We start from the raw sequence: 24,505 nt of genomic DNA on the forward strand, positions 1-24,505 counted from the left end.
GCCAGATCTACAGGTAAGTTCATTATAAGCAATAATTCCCCTTAATAGAGAACTTACCTTGATAGCCAGTATTTAAAAGATGTCACAGTCATAGAGGAGGTGAGTTGTTCCTGGCATCAAGATCAACATTGCTGAACTTCCCTCGCGATTCTGCCTCATTTCTAACACAAGCCAAAAATTCCACCGTCACATTACTTCTCTCTCCTTTAAGGTTGACCTTAAAACCTCCCTATTGACTAAGCTATTTGTTACATAACCTTATGTCCAAAAGTTGTCCCATTAATGATCCTGTGAACCACCTCATGACTGTTTCATGACATTAATCTGTCTATTCATTGGATTGTGCAGCACAGAGGGAGGCCCTTCAACCTCTCAGGTCCAGGCTAGCTCTTTTGAAAGTTTACCTGCTTGATCCCATTCCCCAACCTTTGTTTCCTTATCCCTGCAAACATTTCTCCTTCAAGTACTTGCCCAATTCCCTTTTGAAAGCTAGTATCAAATCTCTTTCCACTGCCTCTTCAGACATTGCAAATGTCGAGTTCATAACATTGATAGGGTGATATTTTTGTGTTAGAAGATTCTTTGCTTGACTGAATTTGTTTAGCTTTCAATCCACCATTTTTAATGCAATTGCACAATTTTAAATGACCTGTTAACGTGGCCTCCAACACATTCATGGCTCAAAATTTAGGATTCCTGAAATATTTAAAGTCTTACCATATAATAGCCTGGTAACAGCTTCTGTAAGAATTCTGCTTCTTTATGTTGCACAGTCTTTATGATGAATTCATCGTCACTCGTGACATAAAATAAAGACCCGCTAGCACCAGGATTAGAAAGTTCAATCAGCGGCTCATTGCATAAAGAATACTGGTGGGAAAGGCAGATTTTGAAAAAATAATTAACATGCTTATTTTCCTAAACTACTTACAATATCATTTTGCTAACGGAAATTAAATTTTTCTTCACAAGGCTGTGATGCTGTTGACAGATTAAACACACAGCTATGACTTAACCAAAGCACAGAATTTAAAAAGAAAACTAGTATAATTATTTTTAATTTAAATTGATCTGAGACAACCTTACTAGAATTAATATACAATAATGCCATAAAGCTTGTTAAAAATCACAGGCTTTTTCCAGGACGTATGGAGGATTCTAAAAAAAAATCCAATATTAAAAGTTGTTGTCTACACAGATTGCAACAGAGGGAAGTCATTTGGCCCATAAAGCCTGTGCCAGGTCTTTTTAAGGGTAGTACACTTCATCTCAGTTCTCAGCCGTTTCCTTCATAATTGAACAAAAAGTAATAAGTCTGTTTACACAGACATTTATGGTATACATTAACTTGTCTAAAAAAAATGAATTTAAATTATATGCAATCCTAACCCATTTCAGAACAGACATTAATCCGCAACGTGCACGCAAGCTCAAAACAAGAGAGTTGATAAACAATTACACAATTGATTATTAGAAAAGGAGTTTTTAAAATAGCTAAGCTAATAGTGATCAATTTCCTGTGCTAACTAGATTTTGAAAGGAGATCTTTTCATTCCACTCAAGCTGGTGGAACAGAAGGATAAAACAGCATTCAGACTTGGACAGTGACTGCTCCCTGCTCTGTCCTAGTAATTTCAAGGTATTCGGCAGAGCCCTGACCTTGGAGTGGGGCATCCCCTGGAGTGTGCAGTTAGACTTTTTCCTCTCAACTTTCGACCAGAGCATGTTTTACTATGACTTGCTGGGAGTGACAGCCAATAACAGTGTGGTGAGAATAAGAGTCTATCTGGGACTTCAGAAAATTATACGGATCCACCATCAAATCTTATTAATTATTAAGATTTAAGGACTAAAAAGGACAGAGAAGAAAATCGAGTGAACGAGAGTCAAATCAAGCACAAAGCAGGAGCCTTAATTTTTTGCATCGAGAGCTACATTAAATGCAGAAATCCAAAGAGCTCTTAAAGCTCAGCTTTTCCAGCAACTTTGTTTTTGTTCCCAATTTACAGCATCCGCAGTTCTTTTGGTCTTTATTTAGTACTCAGCTCTTAAAAGTAACTCTGACACAGAGGGAGGTGGCATTAGTGGGAGGTTAATAATGGGGGCGGGGGGTGGAATGGTGGTGGTGGGGAGGGGAGAGGAGAGACACTCATCATTCAGAGCTTGTGGTATGCCACCATTCAAAGATCACTCTTCCTTACCATAAGCTGTTTGATGATGTCTGCATTAAACATCATTATTTTGTCTGGGCTTGTCTGCATGAAGCAATTATATTCCTTTCATTCCCACTTGTGAAAATATAAGCAGCCTTTGGTGAGACAAAAACAAATTGCTGGGAAAACGCAGCAGGTCTGACAGGATCTGTGCAGAGAAAGCAGAGTTAATGTTGAGTCTAGTGACCCTCCACAGATTCTGCTAGACCTACAGAGTTTTCTCAGCAATTTGTTTTTATTCGATTTCCAGCATCTGCAGTTCTATCTGTTTTTTGCTCAGCCTTTGGTGAGGATGGAATAACTGCATACAAGAGGAAGCAGTTTGTTTAATAACTCTGGACACTGCATGCCACATACCTCTTTTATTATGACAAGCTCCACTTTCAGGGGCAAATGTGAAAAAACCTGTATGCGTATTCATTCCAGTCTGTGATATCCAAAGCTTTCATTCTTGGGACCAGAATAATATTAACAAGTCCCAAAAGGTTCATCTCTTATGCATAGTAACTCACCTACTCAGCTTTTCACCATAACTTATTTCTTCCTTTTACCTGAAAGGAATCCAACAATCTTGTAAATCTATGTACTCTTTCATTAGTCTACCCTGGAAATATATTCACAACTCTATTATACTTTTTGGTGAAATTTGGATGCATGTCTGAACAATTTAGCCAAATCACAATTATCAATTCCATTCATAAGAGTTTTTTCCTTAAATAAGCTAGTGTTTTAATCCAGCATTAATCCTATTTTTAAAAATAATTTAATGTATACCACAATTTTGAAATTCTCAACCTTGTTTCCAAAATCTCTCAGTGACCTGCACCCCTTCTCGGTTACCTCCTTCTGCCCTTCAACTCTCCAAGATATCTGTGCTTCTTTAATTTTGGCTTCTTCTGTGCTGTCAATTTTAATCATTCTATCCTTGATGTTTGTACCTTCAACCTTGGATGCAAGCTCTAGAAGTCCCTCGCTAAAACCTCTCCACCTATTTAACTCTTTCCTCTTTAAAATCTATGTCCAACTAAACATTTGATCACCTATCATCTCACGTGGCCCAGGGTCAAATCCTGTTTGATAACTTGTTCTTTGAGACACCTTCAAATGTTTCACTACAAAAAGTTTCTATGCAAGTTATTGTAGATTCAACTTTCTAGCCTTCCTTGGCAATAATATCCTATGATTAATTGGCCAGATTGCAGTAATCCAGCATACCGTAACACCAAGTGCATTGGAACAATGCCTTGTACAGCAAGCAACAAACTTGACATTTCTCTCAGAACTTTTTTAAAAAGGTAGAATTGCAGCATTACAAAAGGAAACTCACCAAATAATCATCTGGCTTTATATCAAAGAGTTCTCTGAAATAGCGGAATGCTAATGGAGCATACGTCTTGAATCTGAAGTCTGGGTAGCGATGTGCGGGTGTGAGATTACTTCCTTCACTGAAAATCATCATGAAGAGGTAACTTAATAAATTGCTATCAGAATTTATTTTTAAAATTAAAGCATTCAAAATATTAAATGCCTTTTGCAAGAACACATACACCAGATCACAGTCTTGCCCTCATCAACCTTTTCATTATCCCTTCAACAAACTCCAGCAAGTTAGAGATAGTAGGAACTGTAGATGCTGGAGAATCCGAGACAAGGTGCAGAGCTGGATGAACACAGCAGGCTAAGCAGCATCATAGGAGCAGGAAGGCTGACGTCTTGGGCCTAGATGAAGGGTCTAGGCCCGAAACATCAGCCTTCCTGCTCAGCCCGCTGTGTTCATCCAGCTCTGCACCTTGTTGTCCAGCAAGTTAGATGTAACTTTCCCTTAACAAATCTATGTTGTCTCACCCAAATCCACCCATATTTTACCATGGGACTATTAATTCTCTCACAAGTAATTATTTCCAGAAGTTTCCCCATTACCAAAACTAAGCTGAGTGGCCTGCAATTGCTGGGTCTCTCTCCACATTTTTTTGAACAAAGTGTAAAATTTACAATTCTCCAGTCCTCAGGTAGCACCCCTGAATTCAGAGAAGATTGAAGGTGCATTGCAAATGCCTCTGCAATTTCCACTGTCACTTCCTTCAATGCACTTGGATGCATCTGATGCGTTACCAACTTTAATTAGCAGCAGCTTATCCAATTCTTCTTTATCAGTTATGAACCCCTCTTGTGATGGAGTTTCCCTCTGTCATTGTGGCCTAAGCACATCTGCTTCATAGCTAAAGATGGATGCAAAGTAATCTAACACCTCAACCATGTCTCTTGCCTGTGTAAATTCCCTTTCTGATCCTCATTAACCCTACTTCTCCTCCTAATATTCTTTTAGTACTGATGGCTTTGGGATTTTCCTTTATACGTTAGATGCCAATCTCTTTTCATAATCACATTTTGCTTCCCCTATTTCCTATTTCATCTGTTCTGAACCTTTTAAAAAAACCAAGCCAAATACAAAACACCAAACACTGTCATAAGCACATGTTTTCTTCTTTAACTTACTTTTCATCTCCTAAATCATCCAGGAAACTCTGGATTTGTTTGTCCTACCTTGTTCAGTTATAAAGCTTCACTGTACATGAACTATCTTCACTTTGAAAGGTAGCCCATTGTTCAGTTATTGTTTTGCCTGCCAACTATTGGTTCCAGTCTGCTCAGCACAGCTCTGTTCTTGCCCCATTGAAGTCAAGTCTCTACCAGTTGATTATTTTTACGCTGTATTGACAAATGTCATTTTCCTCCATCATTCTAAACCTTAATGTACAATGGTCACTGTCCCTTACATGTTCCCCCATTGACACTTGCTCTACTTGGCCCACCACATTCCCAAGAACCAGGAACAAAAGTGGAAATTGCTGGAGAAATGCAGCAGGTCTGGCACCATCGGTGGAGAGAAAACAGAGTTACTGTTTCAAATCCAGTGACCCTTTTTCAGAACTAGGTCTAGCAGTGCCTTTTTTTGTTGGACTGGACACATAATGCTATGTGAAATTCTCCTCAACACTATCTTGGAAGACTTGTCCTTCACTACTCCTCACACTACCACTATCCCATTCTAAAATTGCATAATTAAAGACCCCCTAAACTCCAAAGTCACGCTTCCTCGACCCCTCTCACTGCCCTCCTGTTTACTGTATATTCCCTTGGTTTGTTTGCTGTCCCCAATACATAACTTTACTTCTCTACATTGAATACTATTTGGCACTTTTCCATCTACTCAACAAAATTAACATAACCAGCTATTCCCTTCATATCATCAACTCTTTCTATTCTTAAAAACATTCTCCTTTCTTTCCCCCTGTCACTAAGCCAATTTTTGTCCCATATCACCTGGTTTCCCTGTCTGCATCTTATGGGCTTTAGTTTCTCTGATCAATCTGCCATGCGTCAACTTTTCAAATGCCTTACAAAATTTCATGCAGACACAACCTCAATTACCCAACTTGTTACTTCCTTGACAAATTCAATTTAGTAAAATATGACCTCCCCTTAACAAAACCATGCTGACCATACTTGATTAATCGGTGCTTTTCTTAGAAAAGAGTTAATCTGCCTCTCAATATGGATTCTAGTAATTTGTTCAACCACTGAGATCAGACTGACTGGCCTATACTTATTTGGTCTATTTCTTGCACCATTTTTGAATAAGAGTATGATGTTCAGAGGTCTTTAATCCTCTGATACCTTGCCTGTATAAAGTGAGGATTTGAAAATGATTCTCCGAGTATGTCATTTCCTTCCTGGATTCCTTTAAAAGCCTAAGGAACAATTCATCTGGAGTTAAGGATTTATCCACCTTTAAGGTGGTCAGTCCCCCAGGTACTTTCCATCTCATTACGCTTCTTTTTCTTTAATGTTCCAGAGTCCTCCTCTTTAACTAGGAAAAGTGTATAATCCCTCTCCTTTTTAAAGGAAGAGACTCAAAAGTACTCATCACAAATCCTGCATACACCATCAGCATCCATGCAAATCTCTGACAGACCCCATCCTTTCCTTCATCATCCTCTTGCTCTTAAATGTACTAATAAACCATCTTTAGACATTCCTTAATTTTACCAGCCAACATTTTTTCAGGTCCTAGTTTTGCTTTCCTAATTTTTTTTTTTTTTTAAAACTTCTCCCTGTTCTTTCTACACTCTAAGCTACCTAAGTATTACTTCATTTTTGTGATCATCCCTCACTATTTTTCTGCTTTATGGCACCGGATAACTGTGCGATTCTAAATTTGACAGCATCACCTGCTTTCTTTGTGGGCACCTATCTACTGAGCCGATGGAATCTCACTTTTCATTGCCTGCTACTGATTTTCCTTCAACAGGCTGTGACCAGTCCATTTTTGCTACATTATCTCTCAGCTTCACTAATTTTGCCTTGTCCCAATTTAGAACTTTTATTCCTGTTCCATCTTTGTCCCTTTCCAAAATGACATTAAATCTAATATTATTACGATCACTATCTGCAAACAGTCACCCATTTCTATTTCATCCTCTGACCCAGTCTGATTTCCTAAGTTTAAATCTAGACCTGCAGCTCTCTCATTAGGCTTGTTACAAACTGGCTAAAAAAGTTTTCTTGAATGCAACTCATGAATTTTGTGTCCTCTGTGCCTTTCACACAGTTTGTATCTCAGTTGAAATTTTCGTAGTTGAAGTCTCCAACTATTATTACCCAATTGTTTCTGCATTCAGAAATTTGGGGACATATTTGTTTCTCGAACATTCTCCCCATATTTAAAGGTCTATCATACACATCTAGTAGTGTTCTGAGAAAGGGTCACCAGACCCGAAACGTTAACTCTGTTTTTTACCTTCACAGATGCTGCCAGACCTGTTGGGCTTTTCCAGCAATTTTGTTTTTGTTCCTGATTTACAGCATCTGCAGTTCTTTCATTTTTTTTTTACATCTAGTAGTGTGGCTGCTTGTTTGAGTTCAATCCATTCAGCCTCATTTGATCCTCAAGTGAATTTTGAGACAAAGCAGGATATCTAACCAATTACCAATTCACATATTCCCTCTTCCCATTAATTCCCTCCCTAATTTTGAATCAGCCAGAAATATCCTTTCCTCCTCTGCTTCCAGTTCCCCTGAAGCTTATCCTTCTCCATTTTCTCCGGTCTCTGCCTGCTTGGAATAAATGGCCAGTCCTCTCAATATAAAACATTAATCAACATCTTCCCAAACAAGCAGTGCACCAGAACTGGAAGATGTTTTGTAGAAACAAGAACACACCCATTCCAGGGTGATAGTATTGATTGATTTGTCAATCAATTCTCCCTGAAAGAAATGGTAAATTTTACTCATTCCAGATGTTTTAGAAACTCCTGTCAGTCAAATTGCATTATATTAAAGCGTCACAATCTACTGCAATATTGAAGGAGTGCTAAGTTGTCAAAGCTGCTGCTCTTTAGATGGAACATTCATCAGAGGATCCCTCTGTCCTTTCTAGTCAGCACAACAGCTCCAGTGGTCACTAATTCAAAGTAGTAGAAGAGTTTTCTTCAATGTCTTGGTCAGCATTTATCCCTCAAAAAATGTCACATTTTCTGTAATGAATATTATATTGTTTGTGGGATCTTGCTCTGCAATAATTGTTGCAGCCAGTGACTATACTTCAAACGTATCACATTGGCTCTCAAACACCCTGGAAGCATGCGTGATGTCACAAAAAGTGCGAGATAAATGCAATCCTAGTTTTCTTTCTATGCCACAAAGATTTTGAATTTTCACTGCCCTTCTTTGCTAGAGCTCTGACATCTACAAGAACTTTCAGAGACAGGTCCTAGCATTGACAGCATCTTTTATTCTCTGGTTTTAAAAAAAAGTGCTGTAATCAAAAACAAAAAATACTCATGGTACATCAAATTTCTTTAAGCCAACATTTATGTAAATGCATCCATCTCCAATCATGAGTAAGCGAAATATTGGACAAGGCCTTGATCGTGTTTACAATGGCTTTGTTTTGATATTTTAAAAATGAATGTGACACAAGTACAAACAATCAGTTTTCTGTCACCATTTTGCCTTCAAGATGAAGAGTTTGAATATCTAAGTGCAACTCAAAAAACAACCACATGCATTTAAATCACACCTTTAATACAGAGGCAAGATCAGGAAAATGGGCAAACAGCCAAGTGAAGAGATATTAGAAGCAGTGCCCGGGAGAGAGAGGTGAGAAAGTGAATCAATAAGCAACTTAGTTTCTCCTCTTCTGTTGTGTTTTAATGAACTTGTGTTCTTGTTAAAATTGCTGCAAAATCCACATTCAAAAAGACTGCAGTTAGAGATTGGACAAGACTAGTGAGAGAAGACACCATGCCAAAGTAAATGGGGAAAAATACAGTAGAGTAGAGTAGGCAGTATGTCCATTGGCACTTTATGCCGAAGCAGGAGGGGGCCAAATGAGTACAAGTTCTTGTCTATGTAAGCTAGGTGAGAGACCAAAACATTCAAAAATGGAGAAAGAAACGAGCCAGGTGCTGATGCAATTCCAGGTAAGTAGTCCATGTCCCCAAACGACAGGTTGATTGAATTAACCTGCACAGAACTTTTTTTTTTGCAATGGGCGGAGGACAGATGGTACTCAATGTAGCCCCCAACTTGAGAAACCAAAAGTAAAATATTCAATAGGATTTTGCAGTTGGGCAGCACCTACTAATCAATCCAGAGTTCACTAGTTATTACACTAACAATTTAAAATTTACAATTCGGCTCATTTCTGATTGAAAGGATGTACGTTGAAATGCAAGGGACTTGTTCTCTGCAAAGAAACAGTTTATATTAAAGCGTTGTGTCTTCTATTAATGATCTGGGAGTCTGTGGAATCCGTGGTTCCCCATTGCTATCTCCATGGAGGGCCTGAGCCAGAGTCTAATTAGCAACCAATCAGCACCTTTCTCTCATACAGTACAAATTGTTGCGTCAATTGAAATTTGACCGGTGTTTGCCCTGACTTGTGCAAGAGGAAATGCTTTGGCAACATGACTTTCCTTTCAGTAATAAATTAGGTTAAATATATAGATAGGACTAAACTTCTGGGAGACCTTATTATGGGATAAGAGGAATAGTTGCCTAAAGCGGCAGGACCTTGAAGGACAAACTGCTAAAACTGTTAATGAAACAAAAAAGCTTTACAAGATGGGTGCCCTCATGACATTTTTGCAAAACAACCTTCCTTTCATTTCAACAGGGACCCTACGCACAGAAGGCATATGCAGGGAATCTGAGATAACAAGGTGTAGAGCTGGATGAACACATGATTTCTGATGAAGGGTCTAGGCCCGAAACGTCAGCCTTCCTGCTCCTATGCTGCTGCTTGGCCTGCTGTGTTCATCCAGCTGTACACCTGGTTATCTCAGATTCTCTAGCATCTGCAGTTCCTACTATCTCTTATGCAGGGAATCTGGCTGGTTCCATGTCAATTTGTGGAGCTTTCTGCTGCTGCTCTTCACCTTTAAACAGGGGCATTGCCTCCAATTGTGAAAGCACAGATGTGGATTTGGCGTGTGTTGTGATTAGAGTGGTACTTCCAATTCCCACTACTAGAAAATGTTTAAAGTTTTGCATAATTGAAAAGGACAGTGTGTGTTTGATGGTAAGCTGATGGGCTGTTACTTGTAAAATCTTCTGCAGAGTCTTTTTTTCAGTTTAATCAAAATACTTTACTCTTGTGTTTACCGTATTAGGGTTAGGTTAGACAGGCAAAAAGTACTAGGGTTGGGCCACGGACCACACGGAAGATACTCATCAACATGGACTGACTGAACTAAATGGCTTATTTCCAGTTGGAATTTTCATGTGATGCAAAATGAACTAATTGTTCTCAAGTCTGTCTTTTGATAAGCAAATTTAACGCAACAATTTGTGAATGACATTTTCCAAATATACAAACGACCTCCAGGTTATAGGCAGGATATATTCCCTATACAACAAAATTAGTAACTCCACTTGCAAAATCAAACAAAGAACATGTGTCATTAATAATCTCAAGGTTTCTTGTTGTACAGCCATCATACATTCAAGATATCTCCAATGTAACATATTATCAAATTTCAGAGATAAATGTAGAAATGTTTCAAGATAGAAAGATTTTAAGAAACTAAAACCCAACCTTGGTAGAAAGACACTCTCCACAACATAGAAATCCTGCATAAGCACATCCCTGTCTGGTTTTGATGTGAGGTTCCCAACAGCGTATCCTATTCCAAGTTGGATGGAGCCTTGAAGTGCAGATGATGGTGTCTGCATCAAAAATAACAATAGAACAACTCATGCTTTCTGTGTAACCTTCCCTGTGCATCAAACAAGGCTGTTTAAAAGCAAAATAATTTATAATCATAACAAAATCACTGGAAGTTTCTGCAACAACAGAAAATACAGAACATTCTAGTCACATAACTGTGATTGAGTGTGAATCCTTGCCATAGCAATGATGCATTGATCTTGAACATTCTACTCATGAACCAAGAAGTTTAAACTACCTGACCAGACCCCTTCAAATCCCAACCTTGAAGAAAAAAAGAACATACAAAACAACTAAATGCTCTACCCCTGTAAGTCAAATGGTGAAGGACAGAACTGAAGTCAATATTTTCATACTATGGTTTTCTTTTTGACAGGGGTTATAAATTAGAAGAAAAACCTCTTATACAAGAGGTTTGGGGTGGTGTTAATTTATAAGGGATGAAAATGCATCTTCACTTCATAGGGCTAGCCACAACTAACATATAATAAACATTAAATGCATTACATCCACAAACCTCATCGAAAGAGGCTTAGCCACCTCTTTGAAAATAATCTATTTAATACAGTGAAGAAGCCTGCTTCCTACTCAACAGAAGGATACTATTCATTTTTATGTGATAACAAATAATTAGTTTTGTCCCTACTGAGTAGTAGCAGGCCATCTCGGAGATCAAGGCCCCTAAGGATGCAGGTCCTGCCACCAACAGCTGGCAGAGGCCAGCAGCAGCTCTTCATTGCTCACCAGCAGCACCACCACTGGGTTGGGGTGGATGGCAAAGGGGCATGGAGCAGTGGTGATGGTGGTGGTGAGAGGGTTAGCAGGAAGGCAGTTCTTACCAGGCCCTCCCCTGCTTTCCTCTCATGGAGGAGACGTGACAAATCATAAATCTGAATGGCTGAAATTAAATCTCCATACCTGACACAAATGCAAGGAGAGTGTGGTTATGTACACAAGGTCAGCAATGACAGTTTTACCTTTTTGTAAGTCTTTTCCCGAGAGTTGCCTTCACCACTGTGCCCATTTTGCCGAACTGCAGTGGTTCTGGTTTCAGTCGTGGAAGTCATCTAAAAAACACAATGTTTAATTTATTTTAAATTATATTTTATGAGAAATAAATACATGTATCAGCAGTCACTGTAAAGTTTTATTCATTGGCATATAAAAGTACACAGTTGGCATACTGCTTCCCTTGGAAAGCCATAGGCTTTGAGAGCAGAGATTCCAGGCTATTATTCCCAAAACTAGATTCCTGAAGAGTAGAGACTTGGGACTATATTTAATTAAGGTGATGGGGATCTCAACTGATGCCCGAAGAGTTGACAGGGGCCCAACTTTGTCTCTTTTCAGAAAGGCCCACTGCATTAAAACTGAGTAGTAGCCGGCCATCTCGGAGATCAAGGCCCCCAGGGATGCAGGTCCTGCCACTAACAGCTGGCAGAGGCCAGCAGCAGCTTTTCATTGCTCACCAGCAGCACCACCACTGGGTTGGGGCAGATGGCGAAGGGGCATGGAGCAGTGGTGACGGTGGTGGTGGTTGTGGTGGAGAGAGGGTTGGCAGGAAGGCAGTTCTTACCAGGGCCTCCCCTGCTTTCCTGCCAGAGTTGGAAACACAACAGGGTCCCTATCTGACATCAAATTCACTAAAGGGGGCAGCATTAAATTGTGCCCTGGCAGTGGTCGGTTTGAACTTCTTTAGGAACAAAACAGTATTTGTGATCTAATCTTCTCAACCAAACCACAAAAAAAACTTGGAAAACAGTCAGTCAGTCATTCATTCCAAGATGGACTGACTGACTTAACTTGCAGCTTCAAACAGCCAGGCAGGCCAAAGGAAGGGACATATTTAAAACATTATTCCACTTGAAAAGATGAGAAGAGAAACTGGTCATATCACTGAACACATTCTATAGTCACAACTTCTCGGGAACTCCATGAATCACTGGTAGCTGGGACCAAACAACCCAAGTGATCAAAACATTAACAAATGTAGAGTTCAGGCTTGGACATTGCGCCAGAGTCCTGATGAGGAGCCCAATTTTTACCAGGCCCTTTGATCCTCGTGAGATAACATCCAGATTATCTATTAATTGAAGGATAAATATAGTCCAGGCCGTCAGGAAGAACCACTAATGCCCTTCTTCAAAGAGTGCATTTTGGGACCTTTTATAGCTATCCAAGGTGGTGGTGGTGGAGTTAGTGCAGTCCCGATGTTTAACCTCCTACTAATAGCACCAACAGTACAGCATTCTCTCAGTAACACACTGAAGTGCTGGGGCGGAGAAAAGAGATCAATCCCTAGTGGGGACAGTGAGCCCTCATGGGGAAAGCCCAATTTGGAGTGCCTGCAGGCCCATGGCTAAAGAAGGACGGTAATGCTGAACTTCTAATTTTTTTTATTATTTTGTACCCAAGTACCTTTGTACCCAAGATGGTACCAGGAATGGGGACTTTGGACACTTTTATTGTATTCCTGTATCCCTGTTCTTGAGTATATGGGGCAATAAAATCTAATTCTTATTGTAAAAAAATTCTAAATCTTCATGTTGTGTTTTTGATTGGGCAAGTTTGTCCCAAACAGTCCCCTGGAAAGCACTCTCTTTTCTGTCACTATCGATGTGGCAACTTTCCAGAAGTCTCATCTAACAGAAATGTTTAAATTGATATTTCTCATGGGAAAGAAAAGTTCGTAGGAAATGCATGCAGATATTAAACTTTTTAATTTCTTTCCGTATACATATTTGCTTAGCTCCAGACCCCAGAATAGAAATGCAATTCTTTTGTTACCTTTGTTGACAAAGGGGTTACAAAGTCATCTGAAGCTGTTCATGATGGGCTCCTTCACTGACAGGGTATGTAGTTCTTGCACATGCTGATGAAAATAAGGCACGTGTGAGAATTGTTACAAGATCTGTACAGTAGTTATGTACATTTCTATAGTATTTTCAATGCAGTAAAATATTCTAAGGCACATCACAGGAACAAATCAGATTTGATATTAACTTAAACAAGGAAATATTAGGATAGGTGACTGAAAGGTTGGTCAAAGATGTAGGTTTTAACAGAAAAGAAAGAGATGGAGAGAATTAGGAAGGAAATTTCACAGTCCAGACAGCTGAAGGCACAAGTGCCAATTGTGAGGGGGATCGCATGGAAGGCCAGAACTGGAGAAATGCAGAAATCTCAGGGTATTACGGAATTATGAAAAGGACGTTATAGCAATCAAGAGGGATGAAGCCATGCAGGGATCTGAAAAGGAAAGAAGAGAATTTTTAAAAAAAGAGAAAGTTACTAGTCTGGGAGCCAATATCAACTATAGAACAGAATCAATGGCGGATGAGCAGAACTTGGTGAGTGTTGGGACACAGGTAAAAGTGTTTTGAATAAGCTCAACTTTATGAAGGTCAGAAGGTGGATGGTCAGTCAGAAGAACAGTGGAATTGGAAAAGGTGAATCTGGAGGTAACAAAGGCATTGTTTCTACGCAGCAAGTAGTTATCACTCTATAGAACGCTCCTGTAGGAAGAAGTTTATTTTCACTAGCATTTAACATTTATGACTGCCTCCTCCTCAGCATTTTTGCTAAAAAGTAATAGAATTGCTAGGGAACTTGGGTCACATCTGAAAATGTCAAGAAAAGTAGTGAACTTTGAAATAAATTTGAAAGGGAAATGGTTGAAAAGCAGATAGTTGAAAGGCAATGAAATGTCAGCAGTCAATATCAAAAGTTGGGTCACAGCATGCTGCTCCACTGAAGGGTTTCCAATATTTCAACAATAAAATTCAAGGATATGATATTGCACGACATTTCCTACAGTCCAAGTAGGAACACAAATGACTGATCATTTATATGAAGATTATTCTTATTTTGTTCCAAGTCTCACATTGTTGTTAAAGCAATGAATTTTTTTTAAAAGGCAACATTTAAAAATAATTGCATCAAAAATACAATAAGTAGCTATCAGTAAGTGACAAAGCAAAAATTGCTTAATACTTGTAAGGTATATAATGTCTAAAGCTAGAATTGTCAGTAATCTTTCATTGGAAATGTTAAATTTATAATGTGACATCAAAAAACTTCCAAGTATTCAATTGCCCTAATTTGAATGCTAAGGAATTATGAGAGAGAAGAGAAATATCCGTCATCCCTTATATCTCTATTTTTATTTGAGATTTTGACTGGTCATGTACATTACTATAAAAGCTTGGTTCTCTGAAAAATGTGTTGTCACAATTACGTCAATGACCTTTGAGGAGAATGTTTTTATTATGCAATGGTTCTGACAACCTACCTGTAAATGTACTGCCTGAAAAGGGAGAGAATCACATTAAATTCTGACTTTCAAAATGAAGGATTGAATAAATGCTCAGGGACAATTGTAAAGTTCCACATAGGGACAAAGAGTTGGAGGGGGGAGGGATGTCGGACTAATTGGATGGCTCTTTCACAGAGCTAGTTCAGGCACATTAAGCCAATGGACTCCTTCTGTGTACTGACAGACCTACAAATTCACCCTACCCAGAAGGGTTGCTCTCTAGTGAAATCAACGTACTTGGTGAGGATTCAAGCAGCCATCATTGCATTCTGACCAGCAATAGATATCTGTCTTCCACACAGAAAAGTACAACAGCAAACATCAGGCAGCATGCTTCCGGCACAATGCATACGGATACCTTAACACACCATGACCGATATTCAAAATCATTCCAAATAATATTACAGATTATGAAAGCATGTTTTTGTATCTAAAATGATTGTAACAAACTCTGCTAAATGAAACACGTATTGCCAATTTTGTTATTGTTTACTTTCAACAGTTTACTTGTCCCTTTGAGACCCCGATTGTGAAACTGTCTTCACTCCTTTGCTATCTAAAGACTAGAATCTGGAACACAAGAGGGTCATTTAAACTCTGTTGTTTAATTACAGTAACAGGATTTCTTGGTTAACATATTGCCCCCATATACGTTATTATATGTTTTATCTCATTATTAGTTCTCTGGGAGTAATGATTAAACTTTCAGGAGAACACAAATCACATTTGTTGAAGCAATTAAACTGTATCAGGACATCAGGCAGAACAAAGGGAGCGTGAATAAGTTATGCGTTCATTGAGAGGAAATGCATGCCTTACCTTTAAAGTGAAATGAAAGGCCATTGGATTGTAAAGTACTAATTCAATAAATCTTAGATTCTTCAGCAAATGAAGACAAGTCACCAAACTCTAACAGGGATTAAAATCACATGATCTTCAGGGATTAAAATGTGACATAACCGTTCTCCAACAAAAAGGAGAATGTGAACAGACGCAGGACTACAGATTTGTAGTAATGTTTTGCTACAGATTTCTTATATAATCCACTTCAAATGTGCATCTTTTAGATAAAACTTGCGTTCTTTGAATTACAGAAAGAGGACGAGTAGGCCATATGGGCCTTTGAGCCTGCTTTGTCATTCAAATGACCATGGTGATCATCCAACTTAGTACCCTGACCCTGCTTTCTCCCCATACCCTTTGACCCCTACAACCTTTAAAAAAAACTAATTCCTACTAGAAAACTTTCAATCTTTCGGGCTCAACCACTTTCTGTGACAGAATTTCGCAGGCTCTTCACACTCTAGGTGAAGAAATTCCTCACCTCTGTCCTAAATAGCCAGCCCCGTATCTTTAGACCGTGACCCCTGGTTCTGCACTCTCCAGTCATCGGAAACATCCTAATTATGGCACAGAAAAAAGTTATATGCTTGACAAAGTATCCGAAAGAAAGAAAAAGTGCCTGAAATTTGAGAACTGATTGTCCTATTTAGTAGAGTATCTGAAGAAAACCCGACTCAAAATCAGATTATGACGCCATGTTAAATAGTTAAATTACCCACGCTGTTCACCAAAGCGAAGTTGTAATCCAATTTCAACAGTTCGATACAAAATTTTTTTTTGAGCATTCGGTTGTACTGTAGATTGTTGTGTTCTGCAAAGTTTCATCGAGCATTAAAACAACTTCTCAAACACTCAACACCTTTTCTCAAATAGCCAAATCACACTGAACTGTGGGTAACAAATTGTATGATTTATAGTTCTCAGGCAATACAAGAGGTGCAAAAAAGATGCCAAACTTCTTCAAACAATGTGGCAAAAAAAAAGTACAAAGGTGCCTTGAAATACTCTCAGAAATCATTAACAAGTTTCCAAATAAGCAATATAAACTGAAAGACAACTTCACAAGGAACAGTTTAAATTTAGTGTGCGCTGAAGAAAAGCAAAATCACTTGAACAAGTTGTTCATCCTTCTTAGTTCTTAAAACTGTCTTTTTACACTCCAACTGCAAATACTTCATCTGTTGATTTCAAATGAGGACAAAGTAATGCCAAGGTTTTCTTACTGGATTGGCTCTTTCCATGCTTGATGAATAACAAATAATTACTTCAGTAAATTCTCTGTCCAGGATAACCATAAAGTGATGCCTTCTGCAATAGGAACCCACAACACTTGGACTACACAATATATTTTTCCTTCCATCCAGCCCAGTTGAGCTGAATTGGCTTTAGAAAGGGCTGTAATTTCCTTTTAAATTTCTTGACCTGACCATTCTCCCTCGGTGGCAAGAGGCAACTGCTTTCAGGAATTTTGACCAGCGGCAATGAAGGAAATGGAAGCTTGTGTCCAAGTTAGGATGATAATGTGACACGGAGGGTACCTTTGGGAGGTGACTGGACCCCTCGGGCAATGATGCTCTTGTTCTCCTCAGCAGTAGTGTTCATGAGGCTGGGAGATGGTAAAGTTACTGCACTGCATCCAGCAGACCACACTGTGGACATGGTTTGTTAGTGGTGGATGTAGGGCTCAGTCAGAGTGCTGGTCAAATAAGCTGTTTTGCCTTGGATAGTGGCAAGCTTCTTCACTGTTGTTGCCAGTTGTGTTTTCCATCACATCTCGACTTGTGTATGCAGAAGAGGAATTTAGGGGTTAGGAATGTTAGGCATTCATTTAAATATCCAACTCCTGAATTGCTCTTGCAGCCACATTATTGATATGGCTGGTCCAATTAAGTTTCTGGTGAATGGTGCGCTCCAGAAGATCGAGAATCATCCTGATGAGAATTGCTGTTCCCTGCCAATTGTCGACCCAATCTTGGCATTTCCAGGTCCTGCTGAAGGCTTGCATATATCTTTTGAGTGTCTGCATCAAGTGCATTCAAATTTTCAAAAGAAAAACTATGAACAAGGAATGGGAGGTGATGTTGTTAGAATACAAAAAAACACAGGACTGAGTTGACTATTCAGCCCTTTGATCCTGTTCTACCATCCATGAAAATCATCATCTCCTACCCGAATTTTATCTTCCCAAACATCCCATGTCCCTCAATTCCCTTCAAATCTACCAATCTGTCTTGAACATCTTCAATTCAGCATCCGCAGGCTTCTGGTGCAGACGATTCACAATGTTTCAAGGGAAGAAATTTCTTTCATCTCTGTCCTAAAAGGCCAAACATTCATTTCTAGACTGTGATTGTGCTCCAGAGCCTCACACAGAAAGGATATTACTAAATCAATCTCAAGACCAGGAGAGCCAACCTGCATTCAAAACACAGTCACTTAATCATTCATCAGGTGGTTATAGATAATTTTTGGGAATAGAAATGGCCTTTTATCAAAGTTAAGTTAACAAATATGGGCAGGTGGATTGGCCATGCTGAATTGCCTGTAGTATTCAGGGATGTGTAGATTAGGTGGGTTATAGGGGGATGGGTCTGGGTGGGATGCTCCAAGGGTTGGTGTGGACTTGTTGGGCCGAAGGGCCTGTTTGTACACTGTAGGGATTGTGTGTGTGTGTGTGTGTGTGTGTGTGTGTGTGTGTGTGTGTGTGTGTGTGTGTGTGTGTGAAAATATCAATTTCCACAGAAATAGGTTATAAACTCTCCCTTGTATTTCTCAGTGCAATAGTCTGATATGATCTACACGGAAATAAACAAATGGGAAAGTTGTTGGAATAGTTACTAGGGAAAAAAAATTAAATTGTTTGAACTCACAGTATTGCAAAATGATTCACAGCAAACAATACTTTTAGGAGTGTCATCACTGTTACAACGTTGACTGGGCTGAATTCACGGCGTTCTGGTTATTCAGATCTGAACAACTTTTACATATGCTTGGGTGGACTGATAATCTGAATGATACACACCACAACCCAGATGAATAACAATTTAGAAACACCTTGTGCCATCATGCAGATTTCTCAAGTCGTTGAGAGAATAGACCAAAAGGTGAAGCCATTTCAGTACATCACATCTGAAGAGGAAGATCAATCACATGCCGATTTTGTGAAGTGCACCATCAAATACACCTACAGCTGCATCCATGACTCATACTAGGTAATGATATATGCCACTGGTTTCTGCTCAGCTGCTTTTTTGCATGCTAACCAACATATAATACATTGTCTCAGTTCCGTAAAAAAAAATCCTTAAACCAGACACTTACCATTCAAATCCCAATGTGACTGGCTCACAAACATCAATCTCTTATTTCCAGTATTTACTATCTCATTATAAATCATGATATCCAGCACCACTGATATTTCATTATCATTACTGGAGGAAGTGTTTCAACTAATACCAAAAAGATTTCCTTTTGACAGAACTGACAATCACTCTTTCCTCCACCTGTTTTAAAGACACATATTTATGTAGAAAATCTTAAGGCAAATAGTCCCACGTCATTCAATCCAGCCCCTGGAATTACACAGCAACAGCACCAATATGACTAATGCCTTGCCATGCTCTTACAGTGCAGCCCACTCAAAGAAATAGAGCCATGTGACAACGTGTAAGGAAAAAAACACTGACGTTTTCAACTCATCAGCTACAAGGGTCTAGGCCCGAAACGTCAGGCTTTCTGCTCCCATGATGCTGCTTGGCCTGCTGTGTTCATCCAGCTCTACATCTTCTTGTCTCCGAGCTGCATCTGTAGGTTATTTTACTAGATTAGTAATGTTAAAAATGTATGAATATTTACCAAAGTGAATTAGAAAGCTTAACACTACATATTGCTTTGGGGGGATATGCTGTACAAGTACCATTTGATTACTGTTCATCATCTGCTACATTGTGTTTTTGGTAAGGAGTGAAAATTTGTACATGTGAAACTGGCAAATAGGCGTACCTCACAGAAAGGTTTAGCAGAGGTATTAATAATGCAAAACAAAAAGAAAAATACCATGGATGCTGGAATTTCTAGGCATAAACTGAGAATGTTGGAAATAAGTAGCAGGTCCAGCAGCACGTGTGGAGAGAGAAGCAGAGTAAATGTTTCAGGCTGAGGTTTGATACACAATCACTGAAAGTTTGTTTCTACCTCTCCACAGATGCAGGCAGGTTAGAGGACTTCCAACATTTTCTATTACTACAAGTGTTTAAAAATAACAGTTGGCATTTATCTACTGTAATCATTCCCCAAGGCATTTCATAGGAGCATCATCAGTCACAATGTTGCGCCACATCACATAAGTTGGTATTAGAGTCGATGTTAGAAAGCTTGGTCCAGAGGTAGGTTTTATCAGTAGCGTACTTAATGTGGTGAGACAGAGATAGAATGTAGACTCATGGACTCGAACAACTTGACCAAATATAAGAACTACAAGTAAAATGGTCAACCCATGCTGAGCCTGGAAGATGCAGAAACTGGCCTAAGAATGGAACGTACTGAAATTGCAGCATGAGAAAACTGCAGAAAGAATAGAGTTGGAACAAACCAGCTGAAGACGAGCAAGCATCAGGAGTGGATCTTGGAAATAGGATTTCACCGCCAGCCAAAAATCAAAAAGTTGATAATGAGAACCTAGCACTCTGAAAAAGAGCTGAGTCACACATCCATGACAAATCAGAAACCCCGAAGCAAAGACTGATCAACTCGCATCTTAATGGATTGTATTCTGTACCAATTGTAAATGCTTGTAATATCCATTTGCTTGAATAAACTATAACTTAGTCTTGTATTAATCTGCATGAGCAAGTGTCATTTGGAAAGGCACAAACAAAGAGAGATAAGGAGAGGGGTTTAGGAAGGGAGCTCCTGATCTTAGGGCCCAGGTAGCTAGAGGCAAGACACCATTGATGAGATGAGTTGGGATGAAGAATTGTATGAGTGCATATAACTTCAGAGGTTTGTACAAGGTTACAGAGATAACAAGAGGTGAGTCATGGAAGGATTTGTAGAAAAGAATTTGACTTTTAATACAGAGGTTTGTCATACCTGGAACCATTGAAAGAACCAAGATGGGCAAGCAAATTCCACTTGGGTAGCAGAGCTGTGGGAGAATGAACAAGAGGAGAACATTGGAATCCCAGAGCACGTTCAAACTGTTTAACCTGACATTTGAATTGGTGGTTATCTTTCAAGTTCTCAAAAACTTCCTCTTTGAAATTCTCCTCTATGATGGGTAGCAATTTAGGACTGGTTTACAAACTTCACAAAAACAGATTAAACAGAAAACAATCCTTGAAATTAAAAAAGCAATTTATAGATCTTATAACAATAAAAACATTCATTCATCAAACATTTGTGCAAATTGCTTTCAGGTGAAAATTCGTGTATGTTGTGTTTGCATGTGAAATGAAAACTGACACAGAAGCTACAGTGTGAAATAGGCCAATCAGCCAAGCAGTCTATGCAGGTGTTTATATGCATGGAAATATTTTCTCATCCAACTTTACCTCGTGATACCGGCTTTACCTTCTATTACTTCCTTGTGTCCTTATCCAAATTGCCCATAAATGTATACGATATACCACACACTACAGTTTTCACCCCCAGCACTCCCTGTGATAGTGAGTTCCACGTTCTCAATTCTCCCTAGAAGATATATCTCCTGAATTCACTAACCTATTGTCTATGTCCGTCTTTTATAGAATTAGAATTAGAATCCCTACAGTGTGGAAACAGGCCCTTCAGCCCAACAAGTCCACACCGAACCTCAGAGCATCCCACCCAGATCCATCCCCCTATGACCCACCTAATATACACCCTCTACCTCCCTGAACACTACGGGCAATTTAGCATGGCCAATCCGCCTAACCTGCACATCTTTGGACTGTGGGAGGAAACCAGAGCACCTGGAGGAAACCCACGCAGACACGGGGAGAATGTGCAAACTCCACACAGACAGTCGCCCGAGGCTGGAATCGAACCCAGGTCCCTGGTGCTGTGAGGCAGCAGTGCTAACCACTGTGCCACCGTGTCGCCAAATTAAGACCTTGATCAACTTTTATGTCTTCTAGAGAGAAGGGCCCTAGCTTATTTGGTTTTGTAGTCATGACAAATCTGAAATTCTTTGAGAAACATTAAGGGCTTTTAAGCCATAGTTAGGAAATGTAGTGCAGTGATTATAACAAGTTCAGTCAGGTGGACCTCAGAATGTGAGTTCCCCATTTGGGCTTGTTAATCTGGTCCAATCAGGGAGCCCTGGCTGACAGATGTAAACAGGAGAATCAGAGGCTCATTTCACTCAGAACTGGCTCTGATGAAGCTGGACGAGCATCAAGTACGATGCAAATGTAAATAAACAGCGAGTGTGGGATGGGATACTGGCGTCTGTGGTGTTCCTTCCTGTAACAAATTACCTTTCTTTTTAATAAGGAAAAGAAATCATTTTGAAGCAAAAAGAAATGACATTTGACTAAATACCATGCAAATACACAAATTAATTGTCATCATTGATACGAACAAGCTTTTGTTAGTGTTTGAGTGTAAATCAAATATTTATATTTCTTTCCTTCCTCTAAGCAAGATGGCTGACATTAAAGCAACATGTTACAGCTTTTGCCTACTGTCTCATCTCTCGTGTTTACAACAGTTGCAATTGTATAGTGCTTTAAACCCAGTGAAGTATTCCAGAGGATGGTTTTAGTGACCAAAATGCAAGAAACCTGTCAAAGGGAAAGCTGCTGCCACGTAATAACTGTCCAGTGGTGCCTGTTATCATAAAATCATTTGAAACAATTTGTATAAACATAGGATTGCAAAAAAACCTGGGAGATGTCAATAGTGATTCAATTTGGTAAGTTATCTGTCTCTGAATCGGAAAATTGACCACGCCCCACTCCAGGAACTTGCATACAGTATCTGGACTAACACTCCACTGTCAGTCTTGAGGAAGCGCTGCGGTATCAGAGGTGCCCTCCTTCTGATGACAAATTAAATCAAGGGTCATCTAGCTTAAGTGGACAAAGATCCTGTGGGCACAAACATATACAACCAGTGGTGTTCTCCAATGTACCCATCAATGTCACTCAAACAGATAATCAAATGCATGATTTGCTCTTTATCACTCATTGTTGTTTGTGGGTGTTTAATTGCTCTTCGTAAGTTCTACATTACAACCGTGGCAGTGCTTCAAAGAGTACTGTGAACCTTTACTGAATATTCTGTATTGTATATAATATGGGTCATGTGACTGTCATTGTAACCTTGAATGTCTCTAGTCAACTCCTCTGGTTATATGGGACTCATGTTGAACCAGGCATGTGGAATATTAACAGGCAGAGTATCACAACAGGTTTCAAATTTCACTGGATGGGGGCTTGGGCTTCTGTAAAGGAATAAAACCCTTTGAGCTTATTGCAGAATCCCACAGTACAGGAGTTGGCCTTCAGCCCATCGTATGGGGGCTCTGAAACAGCCTTCCCAATAGCCCGCTCATCTGCTCCTTCCTCCACTGTCATAGAGTCATACAGCACAGAAAACAGACTCTTCCATCCAACCAGTCCATGCCAACAATAATCCCACCTGCCTGCGCTTGGCCCATATCCCTCCAAACCTTTCTAATTTATGTACTTATCCAAATGTCTTAAACCTTGTGGAATTCATTCCATAATTTACATATATAATTCCTTTTTGGAAGTATTCCATTGCCCTTTCAGGCAGCACATTCCAGACCATTACAATTTGTTAAAATTCTCACTTTCTCCTCTTACTGCAAATGATTTAATGGCATTTTATGGATTCAGATGCTATAGTAACAAATTTAAGTGCAATGATACACATGTCTGTGGGTCTTTGACTTATAACTCCAAAACTGATCTAAATTTTTTGTTTAAGAATGATACACAATTTAAGAATTTCTCACAGAAAACAAAATGTACTGTCAGACAGCACATTTTATAATAAAATGAATTGTTTTATTTGTAAAATGGATCTAGGAACTGTTTCAAATACGACACTCTACATTTAGAGTCTTAACATAGCCAAACTCATCTAAGACAAAGAAAGTGGGGAAAGAGATGCATTGCAACTCTGACAAGGTAAAACACACTTCATAGAATCATAGCATCTCTACAGTGTGGAAACAGGCTCTTCAGCCCAACAAATCCACACCGATCCTCGGCTATCCCACCCAGACCCATTCCCCTATAACCCATCTAATCTACACATCCCTGAACTCTACAGGCAATTTAGCATGGCCAATCCACCTAGCCTGCAAATCTTTGGACTGTGGGAGGAAACCGGAGCACCCGGAAGAAACCCACACAGACAGTCACCGGAGGGTGGAATCGAACCCGGGTCCCTGGTGCTGTGAGGCAGCAGTGCTAACCACTGAGCCACCATGCCACCCACACTTGAAAGAGAAAATCTGACAGCCCAGTCCAGGTATAGTGCATTTCAAGATTCAAAGACATCTCAAAGTACTTTGCAACCAATGATTGTTTCAAAGATAGTAGGAACTGCCTGCCTGCTCCTCTGATGCTGCTTGGCCTGCTGTGTTCATCCAGCTCTACACCTTGTTATCTCTTGCAACCAATGATGTTCTTTTAAAGGTGTGGTCACTGTTGTAGTGAAAGAAACTGAACGTAGCAAGCTCCCAAAAAGACTGTTGTGATAAACAACCAGTTGATCTATCTTTGTGATGCTAATTAAGGGTTAAGTATTCAGACAGGACACTAAGGTAAACTCTACTATTTTTTAAAAACACAGCCATGAGATCCTTTAAGTCCAGTGGAAGAGAAGGCAGGGCCTTGGTTTAATATCTTACCTAAAGACGCACCTCTGACTGTGCAGCACTCACTC

At 39.5% G+C, this 24,505-nt stretch overlaps 1 protein-coding gene across 10 annotated transcripts in view; it reads right to left on the minus strand.

The window, feature by feature from the left end:
- Positions 1–140: 140 nt before the first annotated feature.
- LOC125482845 (phosphatidylinositol 4-phosphate 5-kinase type-1 beta-like) overlaps positions 141–24,505 on the minus strand; it is a 95,156-nt gene continuing 70,791 nt past the window's right edge. For 6 of the 10 annotated variants that reach the window (XM_048595408.1, XM_048595403.1, XM_048595400.1 and 3 more), the window contains 6 exons: positions 13,234–13,318; positions 11,424–11,513; positions 10,315–10,445; positions 3,541–3,658; positions 718–870; positions 141–161 (listed from right to left, as the gene is read on the minus strand). In XM_048595408.1, coding sequence (XP_048451365.1) covers positions 156–161; positions 718–870; positions 3,541–3,658; positions 10,315–10,445; positions 11,424–11,513 — 498 coding nt within the window. In that variant the 5' untranslated portion in view covers positions 13,234–13,318 and the 3' untranslated portion in view covers positions 141–155. Of the gene's footprint in view, positions 162–717; positions 871–3,540; positions 3,659–10,314; positions 10,446–11,423; positions 11,514–13,233; positions 13,319–14,998; positions 15,120–20,695; positions 20,751–24,505 lie in introns of those variants that run through there. The other 4 variants (XM_048595407.1, XM_048595405.1, XM_048595406.1 and 1 more) reach the window with 2 other exon arrangements.

Source organism: Rhincodon typus, chromosome 3, assembly GCF_021869965.1.
Source record: "Rhincodon typus isolate 14 chromosome 3, sRhiTyp1.1, whole genome shotgun sequence".
NCBI lineage: Eukaryota > Metazoa > Chordata > Chondrichthyes > Orectolobiformes > Rhincodontidae > Rhincodon > Rhincodon typus.